This window comes from Pagrus pagrus (assembly GCF_965226575.1).
Source record: "Pagrus pagrus genome assembly, chromosome: 16".
Taxonomy (NCBI): Eukaryota; Metazoa; Chordata; class Actinopteri; order Spariformes; family Sparidae; genus Pagrus; species Pagrus pagrus.
In genome coordinates, this window is record NC_140200.1 from 21,569,234 (window position 1) to 21,584,886 (window position 15,653).

Consider the following 15,653-nt stretch of genomic DNA (forward strand, 5'->3'; position numbering starts at 1 on the left):
TCTCGAAGTCAAATATATTCTGCTCTTCTATTAGTGTTTCACTTAATTTAAGGGTGACAGCTGTGTACAACAGAGCAGGGATATAAGACGAAGGAGAGCAGGAGAGTGACGGGCATGAAATGCGACCCACTGAGCCACAAAAACATCATTCTGAACACAATTTGGACCAAATGTAATGAGTGCACAGGCATGAAGTTGCGGTAATGGTGGCTGTGAATGTTGAGCAGCTCAGTCAACTTTCTCAGAATAAAAAAGCTTTGTAGATCGAGCTGCAGATGTCAACATTCTTTTGACTCTTTATTCATCCAGCAGGGAGCACTTGTGCTGAGCATGCAGGCTGGTTCAGTGCTGACCTGCTTCATGCTTAGCTACACAACCACTGAGCATGTTTACCTGCAAACCAATAACTCTAATTACACTGAGTGATTGGCTTAAAACTGCTTAAAACTCATATCTATTATCCCCGTTTGCATCACGTTTTCACTTTGGATCTTCCTCTGTGTTTTATCTCCAGGACTATGCTCTGTGAACACCAGTGAAATGACACTACACAACAATTTCAAGCTATTTATTGGCTTTCGTGTGCCGTTTCCATAAAGATGATGATGTATCTAATCATTTCTCAGTTTTCCAAGTTCGAACAGTGGTGTGAGTCTGACTCATTGTTAAATAATGTTGGAATAACCAGGCAGACTCGCTCTCATCACTGATACTGTGTTACCAAACTGTGGAAACTGTCAACTGCTTTAAGGATCTAGGAACACACACAGATGATGAAATAAGTTTCACAGTCAGTGTTGTCAAGGATGTCTCAGTATTGCAATATTCACGATAACTGTGGTATAAAAAAGTGAAATATTCATATTGTGTTAATAATGCACATATGATAATATGGTCTGGATGATGAGGCGAAGACGCGGCCTTGTGCAGCTTTTGTCTATGACTCAATCTGGTTGTCTTTTCTCTAGTAATTGAGTAGTTGATAGTAATTGTTCTTTTTGTACACCTTTTTACAATTATGGTTACAGACTCTCTCCAGCTCCCTACACTCGTATTGTGAGGGTAATTTATGTTCCAAAAAAGAGACAAAACACACAGGAAACAAAGTTAAAGATAGATTTGATTGGTAGATGTGTCTTTCTTTTTTTTTTTCAAATTCCTATAAACGTCACGATAATATCATTATCATGAATTTGTTTGGCCGTGATAATCAAGTAGCAAAAATCTGACATCGGGACAGCCCTAATTTATATATAAGAAAGCTAGTCAAAGACTAGATAAACTGAAGGTGTTGGGGATCGGTCTTGAAACCTTTGGTGAAGTGTATGCCTGTCTGGTATTGGCACTTGACTTATGTAAGTAAATAGAAACAAGCTGGCTAGGATATAGCAGGGAAGAAGACACAAGATGATCTTTACAGAAGCGCTACATGGGGAAGTCCTGCCAATCATTAATGACAAAGCACATCCTCTCCTCCCTGAGTTTGAGTTGCTCTTCTTGGGGCGCCGCTCACAAAGAAAAGGGTCTACAAGGGTTCCTCTATCCCAAAAGCAATTAATGTGGTCACCCAACTACAGTAAGCTGTACACTTTGGATATAAATGCACTGACTGCTCCACTGTATTTGATTGTGGTGTTTGGATCAAAAATACAATACTGAGCCTCGGTGTGCCTGGATAAGATACGATAAGATAACATATGTTGAGATAAGATAAGACCTTTCTTGCTTCTGGGAAATGAAGTACAGCAGCACAAGAGAGGACACATAAAAGTAAACAAATCAAAGTAAGAAAGCCATACACAGAGCAAAACCCTTGGCACTATTGGTTATAATATTATTATAATGATATTACTGACCAAAGTGACAAATGAAATATCTCTGTTTTTTGTAAACATGTATGTGAGGAATGTTTAATAGATATGTCAATGTGCTGGTCTGAATCGTTTTGAAAACCTGCTAATATACAAAACAGTCTATAGTTTCCATAGCAACGACTCTCTGTACTTTGGTTCTAACTGCCGGCTTTTCTTTGTGGCCGGATATAATTTGTAGCGTCTTAAAATATGAATGAAGACAGTGATAGTGAGCTACTTGCTACAGTTGTATTTCTTGGACTGATGAAACAGCAAAACTAAAAGATGTGTGGGCAGTGAGTGTTTGGTTGAGTGAGAGAAAGAGAGTGGGATGAGAGTAACAGCGAGCGTGAGCAGCGTATCAGTAAATTTAATTTTTAAGGCTGTTGTCATGCAGTCACACTTGTTCCTCAGTCCAAAACCCTTTTTGTGGCTGCTGACAGATTGTCAGTGTCTTGACCAGCTGACTTTGCTACAAGGTGCTTTTTGGTTGTTGCAACAGGTGATGTGCTTTAGGTTTTAAAACCAGCCACTGGCAATTGACATGCTGAGTCGCAGGCAACGATATGAGCTGGCTCAGGTCGAGCTGTGACTGACAAGTTCACACCGCTGCAACTTTTCACTGCAGTGTTCTAAAACAGTTCTGTCTCATTGCAAATCTTTTGTCAGAACTGAGCTTAAGAAATACTATAACTAAGATTGAAACATTTGTATAACGTGTATGAAAATGCTTATAACAATATCATAGGAGTAGAAGTGATACAATGATGATTACAGAGTATTGTTGATATTATGATGTAGTAGCATGCAGTGAGATAAGTATTATAATTATGGTGTTATTCTACTGGCAAAACAAATAATGATATTAATAATAATATCAAAAAAATAGAATAACCCAGGGAGATTTGAAATTATCAAAGAAACCATACAAAGACATTCACATTAGTACATATTTAAGCAAAACTAATTGATTTTGTTCCTCAAAATGTTTCGGGTTCAGACTGGATCTTTAGTGTGCATGTAAAGGCACCAGCTGAACCCTGGGAGGCTCCAGCAGAGAAGATATATTGAGCTACAGCACCAATTAACCTCCAATGTCATTCTCTCTGCTGCAGTTCAATAAATCAATCATACGGTGAAATAAACCCCGCAGCGTTGAGTTATTCAAGATAAAGCTCCATATATCACTGAGCTGCTTTGAAAAGACCTCCCGCTGTCCCTTCACTAACCAACTCTCACCCTCCATCACTCCATACGGGCCAATGAGCAGGCTTATAGCAGCTTATAGCAGTATGATAATGGTAATAACTCACCCAAGATGTATGTGTCTCCAAATGCAGGATGACGTATAGTTATGTAATAATAGCTGATTATTTTCTCTGAACAAATCACTAATCATCATAAGCAGAAATAAGTAATTGAGTAATCAATCAAGAAAAAAATTGCACCCTGTGTGAAGTGGGCACACAAGTTCAACGTCTTTTCAAATCAATTTGGGATCTCTTGGCTTCTGGAGACTTGGATTACGCCGGACGAGCTGTATGGAGCATTTTTATGTTTTTTCCGTTGTTTTTTTAGTCTTAAAGTCTTAAAACAAGTCCCCAGCTACTTCAGTTGTTCAGGGGAATGCTGCAACACTGTTTTGCTGTGAAGCTCCAGAAATGTTTTGCAGACTACAAAACTCACTTGACTTTCCATAAACATGGAGGTGAGTAGATAATGACTGAATTTTCAGTTTTGGGTTAACTTACACTTTAAGTAAAAGTACTACTTGCAAAATGTTATTAAAGTATCAAAAGTAAGTACTAATAATTCAGAAAAAAATCCTTTAACTTACTAATTTTAACTATTTTGTATGCTGCTGAGTAGTTAAATCAGTGCATCATGTTGTTGTATAATTTTATGTTTAGAAAACTTGTGTTTTGCATGTGAAATTATAGAAAACTGTGATATAAGTAACTGTCAAGCAAATTTAATGTAGTAAAGAGTGTAGCTATTACCTCTGAATTATAGGACCTGTATGTGCAGTACTTAACGACTTAGTAAATGTCTTTGCAACAGGCTCTTAAATATGACAATGCTGCTGTGTTTTTCATCATTGCATATTTGATATGTTTTGGTTAACTGACTCTTCGTCTTACCATGATAATAATTAAAATAGATAACTACTGGTTATTTTTAGAACATGGTTTAAAATGTGTGTCACCTCTTTATGTCTTTATTTGAAATATCAGTGTGAGAACATGTATTTGTTCTAGATGTGTCAAGATGTGACTCACTTTGGTGTGACCCTTATACTGTCTGTCCCCTGGGGGTGTGGAAAACCCTTAAACACACACAGAGAGACACACAAACACCGGACAAGTTGAATTTAGCTACTGCAATAATCCTGACCTAGTTATACGTTTTATGTGTGTGTGTGTGTGTGTGTGTGTGTGTGTGTGTGTGTGTGTGTGTGTGTGTGTGTGTGTGTGTGTGTGTGTGTGTGTGTGCACCCTTGCGTGTGTTTGTTTGTTTCTCCTCTGAGCTCTTTTTTCTTCCCTCACACGTCCTTCTCCTACATGATCATTAATACATCAGGGTGATGTTACTTTGAACCTCGACCTCATTATTATTTGCTGCCAGTAACAATATGTGTGAGTGTGTGTGTTTGAATATTTTAAAGGCTACATCTATGCAGAGGTGGCAAAAGTCCACACATTCTTTCCTCCAGTAGAAGTACAGATACTTGTATAAAAAAAGACTCTGGTAAAAGTAGAAGTACTGATTCAACTTGTTTACTCCAGTAAAAGTAATAAAGTACAGGCTCTGAAACGTACTCAGAGTATCAAAGTAAAAATGATCCCTCTTAACGTCTTTGTTTCGTCTCGCCGCATCTGCCATGCGTGATGTGCACTGATAGGTTAAAAATCGGTCTTGTGATGTTGGGAAGGCGGCGTGGAGCGACACAAATTAAAAATAATCCATAATTCCCCTCAGATACATCAAACTAAAGTAACGAGCCTGTTTTGAAAAAGTAAGGAGGAGAAATTTCAGATATTTGTGTTCACATGTAGAGAGGAAAAGTCAAGGTTTTTGTATAATATAACAGATTTGGATGTTAAAGCACAATTTACTTTTTTCTCTTTTTCTTTTGGAAAAGTGATATATTTTATCAGAATAGTTTTCATCAGTTAACATCTATGATCTCTTTTCCTTAAGAACTCCTCTCATAATTCCCTTTTGGCTGCTTTATCTTTGTTAACTGGCGCTGTACGCTGCCAGCATTTTATGACAGGTAAGAGTACGCAAAAGTGAAAGATTATTTGGGTGCACTCGTGCCCCCTGACACCCAGTTTTGAATAAGAACTCCGGGTATTATTGAGGTCAATTATTTTAATGGTACTTGAAGAAATGAGGGAGAGAATTAGAGATAAAGGCCTTCAGCTTTTCAAGCACAGACATTTTGGAAAATATGGTGTGCCAAGGTTAATAACTTTTGAGTTTTAGTTATTAATCATTTTAGCCAACCTTTTAAAAACCTAGGAAGAATTGGTAGACTCGATGCTGTCTGAAAAGCATTTTGTGAAGCACCAAGTATCACTGTCCTTTGTTTGGTCCTAAGTAGAGCTGCAATGATCAGTTGATCGGTTGGTTGGTTGAAAATTAAAACCAACTCTTTTCATTTTTGATCCATTCTTTCAAAATGTTCAGCAACAGCTTATATTGTTTTAAGCTTTTGTACAAAATAAAGTTATTTGTCAAAAGAAAAAAATTGACAGCGTGGCTCATCATGTTTATAATATAAACATGTTGTAAACTTAAACAGACTATAAGCACAGCGTTGTATTAATGAAATTGAAAATTGAACCAAAGAAAGTAGTTTTTCAGGAACATTTCTTTTGGCCATGGGGTTGGTGAGCTTATCACCTTATCAACAGTGTTGCACCTCACTAAAATCCCTACGGCCATGTTCCAACACCTGGCGGGGGAACCTGAACCTGAGGTGTGGAGGCTTTAACAACTGAAGATAAACACGGTTGGTTTGGGAATAACACGTTCATTAATCAAATATCAGCATAATTTTGGTTATATAGTGCATTTGTATTGTAAAATCAGATGTTCAGTTCATAGAGATGTCAGATGAGGCACTGCTCTACTCTGAATGCACAGGAGCACAGAATGGAAATACAGGTGAAGAACCAATATATTGAAATAAACTAAATGTCACTTGCATTTCTCTCTTCTCCCGGAATGGCCTTATCTTCCCGACTGCTTATCAGAAACAAAACTAAAGCTGAAGCAGCCCTCGAAAATGTCAGTTCTCAAAAACCCAGCTGATGAGCAACATTTGAAACATTAAAGTGATAAAATAAATATTTCTCTCTCTCTCTCTGTCTCTGTCTCTGTCTCCAGGAGTGGGTGTACACTCACGGTCAGCAGATCCGACAGCAGCAGCACTGTCTGTCTCTGTCCACCACCTTCCCTGCCTCCCAGGTCCTCCTGCTGCCCTGCAACATGGCGGATGGCAAGCAGGTCTGCACACACACACACACACACACACACACACACACACACACACACTCACACACAGATACATACGCAATACAGGTGGTGTGTTGCTGCAGGCCACTCAATATCGTATATCATATGGCTGATAAATTAATCTAAATGTTAATTAATCTAAAGCTCAATTTGTCTAAAGATGATCATTACGCACACACACACACACACACACACACACACATTCACGCTGCAGGGGAAGATGCTTGACACTTTTTTGGACAGGCAGCTTGCAAAACTCTTCAGACACACACACATCCACGCACACACACACTTGTCATTACCTGACCACTGGGCACCTTGACAGCGTCCCAAAAGCCCCTGCAGCAGAGAACAACCTGACAACCAATAAATCACCTGTGAGAGAGAGAGAGAGTGAGGGAGAGAGGGAGGGAGGAAGAGAGGAGGGGAGGCGCAGGTGGAAAGGTGAAGCAAGACAGACAAAAGAGGAGAAAGAGAGAAAAGGAGGGAGGGAGGGAGAGAAGGAGGAGGTAAGTCACGGGAGAGCGAGAGGTAGCTGAAGATTAGCTCATTACACCTCACCAACTGTTCAGTCTGCATGGAGAAATGTGCTGAAGTGTGTGTGTGTGTGTGTGTGTGTGTGTGTGTGTGTGTGTGTGTGTGTGTGTAGAAATGCATTTCTGTTTGTGTTAATCCCACTTGTATTCCTGTAAATCTGCTGGATAGGATCAAACGTGAAAACATTTTTAATGTTAATAAGAGGAAAGGAGAATGAGAACGGTTGGAAAGGAAACAAAAGGAGGAGGGAAAGAATATGTGATGATGAACAGAAAAAACAGGATGAGAAAGAGATGGAGAGAGTAAGATAGAAATCAAATTAATGGAGGAGAAGAGAAGGAATGAAAAGAGACAAGGAAATAAAGAGAGAGAAATGAGGAAGAGGAAAGAGGGGATGAGGAAGAGATAGAGAAAGATGGAAATGAATACAAAGAAGGAGGAAAGAAGGAAGGAAAACAGACAGAAGGAAATAAAAAGAGAAATTAGAGGGAAGGAAGAGGGGAATGGTTGGAAAGGAAACAAAAAGGAGGAAGGAAAGAATGACGTGATGCTGACGAGGAAAGAAGGGAATGGAAGGGAATAAAACAGAAAGAGAGAGAAAGGAAGAAAAGAAAATGGAGGCGGGGGAAAGTGAAGAGGATAAAGGAAAAAGTCCTAAGCAAACTGGCAAGCGATGCGTCATATAAGGCCTCATTTCTGCCCCCTAACACACAGCGAGTGCACAGCAGCACATCGTCAGGACCTCAAAGCAAAGTAAGAAGATTAATACATCACACGCAGTGAATCTGAAGTCTTTTGTATTTTATTATTTCACTTTATTTCTCACCTGAAGACTTAATCCTTCCTGTTCTGACTTTACAATAGTGAGACTGTGACTTTGACGAGTTTAGCTATTTTTATACTCAGGATAAAGTTCCCTTGTGGCAGCAACAGCACCACAGAAGAAGAAGTGCTACCACCAAACCAGACAAGGTTGAGGTACTATAGACTTGTCATTCAGGAGGGAATCCCGGAAACAAAGATGTGTTTCTGGAGCGTCATTCGGCGTCAATGCTGGAAATTAGGACAGCAGTGAATTCTGTCCCAGCACGTGGCAGATTCAGTTAAACTAGCGTGAGTGTGGAGCTGGAACAGGAGAGAAAAATACAAAATGAAAGAAAGAAAGAAAGAAAGAAAGAAAGAAAGAAATTAAACAGGGTGTATGCGGAGTCTTGAAAAGAATTAAAAGTTGATCAATCAATTTGATACTTTTAGCTGATAATACTGTTTAGTTGTACAATCAGTTAAAGTTAAAGTGTGTCGCTGATGTAACTGGTTAGAACTCGAGGTGGCGATGAGGTCTTAAAATGTATGGAAAGGGTCTCAACAAAGGTCTCGAAAGGTATTGAATTTAACTTCAGGATTCCTGCATATACCCTGGTAAAGGACAAGACGGTACTAAAAGGTACTTGAAAGGAAGAAAAAACAATGACAGAAAGGAAGAAAAACACTAGGTTGGAAGGACGGAAGGTGGAGAGTAAACGAGAAAGGGAGGAAGAATAAATTAAGGTAGGTAAGGAGTGAAGAAAGAATTAAACAATGCAAGGTGGATAGGAAAGAAGAAATGAATAAGGGAAGGTGTGAAGGAAGAAAGGAAAGACAGAAAGGAAGATAGATAGGAAGGAAAGAAGACAGTAAAGGGCAGAAAGAAAGGAAGGAATGACGTAAGTAAGGTAGGAAGAAAGGAGGGAAGGAAGAGGAAGAAAAGACAACATGTAGGAAAGGGACAAAGAAAGAAGAGAAGAAAAGATAAACATTATAGATTCAGAGAGAAACAAAGAAGGAATAACAGGCAGAAAGAGCTGAAGTGTGTGACTAATAAATGAAAGCGGTACACAACACACACACACACACACACACACTTGCCTGTGTGCACAGCTCACACAGGCAGGTGTGATATAGCTGGAGGAGATGCAGTTGAGTCCTGTTATATATATATATATCAGATACCAGACTGTTAAATTAACTGTCTAAAAAAATGTAGCACATGCACACTAACACACACACACACACAAACACACATACACACACAGTGGCTGTGTATTTCATGTGTGTTTGTATTTGAGCTGAGCCACTGAAGCACATCGCTGTCATGTAACTGAAACTGGTAAACCTTTGTACCAACACACACACAAACACACACACAGAGCTGTTACATGTCCCAGCAGAGTGTGTGTGTGTGTGTTTCTGTGTGTGCGTTTGTGTCAGCAGACAGGAAGTAGAGCGATGATAGCTAATTAGAGCGAAGATCCACTGGAGAAACAGCCCAGATCTGACTGGTAGAGAGACACTGACACACACTGCTGAGAGAGAGAGAGCGAGAGAGGTCAAAGTAAGGATAGAGAGAGAAGGAGGGAGCGTGATGGGACGAGAGACACTGCGATAGACAGAAAAAGAGACAGAAAGTGTTGCAGACAAGAGAACTAAACCGATCATGACTAATAGAGGGAGGGGAGACAGGCAGAGTTGGAGAGGGAATAGAGGGAAACAAGCAAAGTAAAAGTGAAAAACAGACTTTTCAACATGTGTGGAAATATGTATTCTGTAAAAATATGCTCCAGAGATACAGCCAGTATCCACTTAGATTAGAATTGTTCCTTTGCTCGTCCTTGTCATTCAAATTCTTGAAACAGCTGTCAAGGCCTATAAAATGCAAAACAACATCTTTGTGGCGTCCATGTTGCTCCCACATTCTGACTCCCACATGAACACAGTTGGAAGAACGACTTCCAACTCGGTAAATGCGACCATCCAGGGAGCATGTGAATGCAGCAAAGGACCCACCATTTAGTTCAACAAAAACTCCCAATAAACTAGAATGCCATTCAGTAGAGCGCATACCTCTGCTAGAACTCAACTGGCGAGGTCCCCTTGAATTGAATCAAGCCTAATACAATATCAAACAAATGTAAGAAACCTCAGGAAGAGCAACAGAGGAAGGATTTATCTCTGAAGATGGACAGACAGGAAATAGATGTCCTATTTACAAATCAAACCAACATAGTCAGGATGGGAAACATTATAGATAGATTGTTATGAAGAAAATGTGGATCCAGGAGGAGCCTTGTGTTCTCACTAATGCGAGGATGACATGCACAACAGTAATATCTTTGGAATGATCACCATGTCAGATAAGTTGGTCATACTGCCTTAAATCCACGGTGTGACTCGCCAAGAGACACGTCAGACTGAGTGAACCCTGTCCTGTTGATCAGGAATGTCACGTTGTAGCTGAGAGAAGTCAAATACATTCAGACGCGCTGGTCTTTCTGCCATGTCCTCTAGAGGTACGCATTAAATGACATATTGTTTTACCCAATACTCATTTTGTTCCTGACACCACACGTCTGTTGGATCCGGCCAAACTTTTAGTCACATCCCAATATAACAGGACTGAAAATATGGATTCTCTATTACCACATGTCGCAGGTGTAGCAGCAGCAATGTAAAGTATGTGAGAAATGTAAAGTACATGAGAAAAGTGAGGGATTGTGTAAAGCAGCATACATTTTGTCAACAAAAAGTAAGATGAAAATTATTAGTTGACAACTTTTTTACTCAACAAAACTAAAACAAAACAAAAAAGTAACATCAGCAATATCTTTCACTGCCAAAAATATGTTTTCAAGAGGTTGATTTAGCAATTATTTTGACTTGTACTACTGTTAGAAAGAAACATCATGCATTCAGTAGCATAATGCCTCAGTCAGTCATGTTATTAGAAGTCACCAGATGAATTTATGGACTAAATTCATCCTCATTTCACTAGAAATTAAGCATGAACCTGCAGCAAAACAGCTGATAAAGGCAGCAACACATGCAGGACGCTGACATTAAACAAGAGGTAGTTTATGTAACAGTATCAAGTGCTGTTCATGTCACGTTAACATTATTTCAGTTAGATAATAAGACTTAAGAGTCCAGGATTAATGTCAACCATCTAAAGCTTCCTCTAGGTCGGGGCTGGCCAAAGCTGCCAGAGTTGGCACGTCATAAGATTCAGTTTGGCCTGCCAGATGTTTTGTAGTGAAAAACAAATACAAAGAATGATTTATTAAAAGATCTCATATCACTGTTCATGAAATTTAAACATGGCGAATCGCTAATTAATGTTATTTTCTTATAATCTGAGCACAGAGGGCAGAGTGACACTTTTGGAACCGCAGATCCTAGCACCATTTTGCAACTTAAACTGGCAATAGACTAGTGTTCTGCTTCACATGTCGTTACAAAGTAAATGTTGATTACACAATGTAAGGGGTATAGAATCATGAAACCATCAGCATTTATATTGGTTCCCTGCAAACCTGCCGCCGGGCACGTAGTCACCCTGGAAGAGGAAGGTTAACTGGCGATCCATTTCTATTATTGACTAAATGATTGAATAAACTCGTGTTTTGTCCGGTGTTGTTGTTATTTGTGACTGTGAGGAAAACTGAAACGATCTTTGCAACAGCAGCACCAACAAAAATACCACTTGGCAACCCCGGGGGGGAAGGTTGTCTGTTGACAGTTAAACAATAGAACACAGTAGGTGTTTGGTTTTGGCCCGTGGCCCACCATTAAGTTTCAGTTTTGATCCTCCAAGGGAAAAAGTTTGGGCACCCCTGCTGCTGATGTTTGTTCAAGAAATGAAGGTACATCATCCAACATCTTAGCTTCTCCTCTCAAGCTAAATCCAGACAGTGAACGGTATTTCATCCAACAAGTGAGCGAATCCAACTTCTGAATGATCAGCTGCTCTCCAGTGGAGACAACAGGTAGCTGTGGTCACGTTAAGTCTAATGCTAGGTGAGCATGAGTGACATAAAGTGAGCAGTCTCTGTTGTGCTGCGTGACATGAAAACTGTGTGTGTGTGTGTGTGTGTGTGTGTATGTGTGTGTGTGTGTGTGTGTGTAAACAAGTAAACAGAACCTTTTCAACAAACCTTGTGATGGAGAACAACACCTGTAACCATGGTAACTGTACTACATTAGCTGTAGCTTCAGATTTCTTAGTGAGGCATACGAATCAAAAATGCACAACAAACAATGATAACTGTCCAAAATAAAACCAACAAAACTCAAAAAATCTTGTTCAAAAATATTGTAGTTAGCACTAATCACAGACTTTGTGTTGTTAAGGAGTGCTCTCAGGTTACTAAAGAACATGAAATTAGGGCCAGGATTTATTTTACAACTGATTGATCAGGTTACTTTTCTGCACCGAACAAGTCTGCTCAGACTGGCAACAACAAAGAAATGAAATGCCAGACTCTTGAAATTCCCCTGACGTAGGAAAGCCAAGAAGTATTCATGAAACTTTAATACTCCCAAAAGCCCCAAAGGAGGGAAATTCAGGTCTATCTGCATTCACCCTGTGATGACCTGATCCCAGTGCATCATGGGAGAGACTCCCATGAAATTTTAAGATCCCCTCCACACACGTATTAAGACATACAAAAAATTCCCTTACGTGTGTTTGACCTGTTTTTTGCAGAAAAAAAGTAACTTTCAAAGTAAAGTCCTTAAATCTTCACCTCCTCCTCCCTCATTAAAAATTCTGTAAGATATGTAAAATGCAAATATTTTCCATTTCACACGTTGAATTGCTGGACATGAGATTTCTCCAACGTCTCCCACTTTGAAGCTCATCCTTCGTGTAATGCTGCATTCATCCCACTTCCCAAGTTGGGAAGTCGTTCTTAAGACTTTGGTGTGTTTTTGTACGTCATGTTCGAATGTGGGAACAACATGGACTCCAAACAAGAGGTTGTTTTGCATTTTGTCGCTCATAGTGTTTAAACAACACGTTGACAGCTGTTTCGAAAATTTGAGTGACAAGGAAGAGATAAGGAAACCATACAATGACTATACAACACATACAAAATGTTCTCTGACTGTCCGAGTTGTTGTTTTGACTTGAGAGGGCATTCACGTGAACTTTCCCAGTCAGAAAAAACATGTTTTTCAATAATTCAGCACATGAAGCCACAGTTTGTGCACTGGAGGCTTCAAGTTTCCACATCACACTTGTGTTGCTGACTATTGGACCAGCGCTGGCTTCCAATCTATTGGTAGCCCCGCCTCTTAGAATCAGATCGTCTTTAATGAGAACAGTGAAAATGTACACCTGAGCAATGATTGTGAAAACAGCTCCGCACATACATCACTCTACACACTGGCACTCAAACCATCAACTGTAGGAGAAAGAGGAAAAACACTTCCCTGACAGCAGGGGGACTTTAATGTATTTACAGTATTAAAAGAGAGACTGTGTGGAGGAGGACAGATGTTATTCTCACAGGCCGACGTCAGCAGTGCTGCAGCACTCAGTAATGAGGTGAATACTAATTGATTTACTTTTAATTATCCCTCCTCTTTTTTTTTTCTCAATTAAAAAGCTCAGCGGCCCGTCGCTACACTGTGATGAGCGAGTCATGTCGACAACCCACTATGCAACTCTACAGAACAAAGCCAGTGTGTGTGTGTGTGTGTGTGTGGGTGTGTGCGCGTGTGTGTGTTGTTAGAAGGCCTTGAGATCAAGATACATGACAGCGATACGCTTCAGAGGCCCAGTGAACACAATATGGCCGCTCGCCGCCAATATACACACTGATACAAAGATATAAACACAGATACACACAGATACATGCGCACACTCAAATTACACACATGCACACACAGATTCTGTTTTTTTGTCTTGTCTCTTTTTTTCCTCTTCATCTGTGGCTCTTCCTTTCTCTCTCTCTCTCCCTCTGTCTCTTTATGTCTCTCTCTCTATGTCTCTCTGTCTGTCTCTCTCTCTCTCTCTCTCTCTCTCTCTCTCTCTCTCTCTCTGTCTCTCCCTATGTCTCTATGTCTCTCTCTCTGACGACTGCCTTTCAGACCCACAGCTGGATAAAAGCCTCTTTTCATGTTTGATCATATCTGCCGCTTTGTTTTGCCAGCTAAAAAATCCAGCCATGAATAATGCACATACACACGCTTTCTCTCTCACACACACATCCTCACACCCAATCACACACACACACACACACACACACACACCCATACCGCTGGATCAAACAAAAAAAGTCAGGAGAGGCCTCCATCTAGTGGTGACTGGTGGGAATCACCAGTTGCCTGTTAGAAGCTGCCAGCACCCCGGCAGTAAATTTTCACAACCGCATTAATCTGAACAGTAAAGTAAACAGGAATGATTGGGTGTAGAACAGCTGGTGGAGCTGCTCGGCAGTTAATCGTAGTGTTGAGTCAAACGTCGGCTCTTCCTGTCAACATGTTGAAGTTTAATGCCGCTGCTGATGTATGCGTACGAAAATGTGATTCACTTTGAACTTTAGTGTCTGCCAAATCAAATGCCATGAAAAAAGGAAGTGATAAACTATAAATTAAAGATAAAATGATGACTATCTGAATATGCACTAGCCTGGTATCAAACATCTGATGCTGTCCATGCTGTTGGACCCGGCACCAGGCTGACTCTTGACGAATATGTCTTTGACTGTCTACTCATTCATATACCTGCTGCAGGAACTGCTTCACTCGCTCGTCATAGAATGATTCTCCTGGAAAGATGACAGTTCAACAGTTCAACTATACTTTCACTGTACACATGTGATTACATGTACGTATGTAAATTGGAGATTCATGTAGGTTTACTTCCAAGGGATAATGCCCGACGGTGTTTCCATTATCAGGAATTAAAGGACGAGGTGGTGGCCAAAACTGTTGGACGCAGTGAAAATTAAGATGAACTTTTTTATTTTCATGCGTTCTCCAATCAAGATCTCAAGTTCTTCACAAGCAGTATCTCTGTTTCCCTGGCAACACCCGAGGGTATTACTGCTCCAGTAAATAGGACAAGTCCTGAGTAGAGATCTTGAACTAGTCCGCTCAGCTCAGAGAACTCTTTGGCTCAGCTATTAGCCAGAGAGCTAACATTATGCTTGCAAGATTCAAAGTCAATAACTTTGCCTGCAGATGCCAAACAGTACATATAATTTCACCGTGTGTTTAACAACAAGACTAGCTAACTAGCCAGCAATGTAATATTCAGATTTTCCTTTCATCTAATGTATCTCTAACGCCTAAGTGTCTGCAGCCAGCTGATGCCTGTGCCACTCATTTTAGGTACAGGCTATATTGCATTCGTTCGAACAACAAACACACAGTTATACTGGAACTGCTTGAGTAGTTCCATAGGTGTCCGTATATTAGGAGTTAATTGACGCCCTGCAGCCAATCAGAGATGAGTATTTGTCCAGACCATGGTGTAAATTGTGATGACGTCACAGATTTTAAGTCGCTTTTCTCGACTGGAGAATAGTTTTACAAATATAAAACCTCCGTGGATCAAAAATTGATCATATAAAGATGTTCAAAAATTGGAAGCAAGCCTGGCTCCCTGTATCCAGCTCTATAATACATTCACAAGTTCATCCTGCGTACCACCACAGTCTTAGAGCTTCGGGGAAGCAAGACAGCAAAAAATCTGGGCATACAGCACAAGCCTCCTACGCTTTCTAAATGAACTGTTACTTGTCTCTGGTAGTGAAAGTAAACACAGAAAGAAGCCGCCTGAAAGGGCCATCAGGGCTTATTACAGGTGTAGCCTGAAGACATTTTGTTCTTTGTTTTGTGGGCAAGAAAGTGTGACATCAAATCTCTGCAAATTCTGACATATTGATATTTCTTTGGTCACACTGTGCTCTACCTGCC

The 15,653-nt window shown here is 40.1% G+C and overlaps 1 protein-coding gene across 3 annotated transcripts in view; it reads left to right on the forward strand.

Moving 5' to 3' along the window:
• Positions 1–15,653, forward strand: part of galnt14 (UDP-N-acetyl-alpha-D-galactosamine:polypeptide N-acetylgalactosaminyltransferase 14 (GalNAc-T14)) — a 194,687-nt gene that overhangs the window by 175,786 nt on the left and 3,248 nt on the right. For all 3 annotated transcript variants that reach the window (XM_084378396.1, XM_084378395.1, XM_084378394.1), the window contains one exon: positions 6,249–6,368. In XM_084378396.1, the coding sequence (XP_084234522.1) occupies positions 6,249–6,368 (120 nt within the window). The remainder of the gene's footprint in view (positions 1–6,248; positions 6,369–15,653) is intronic.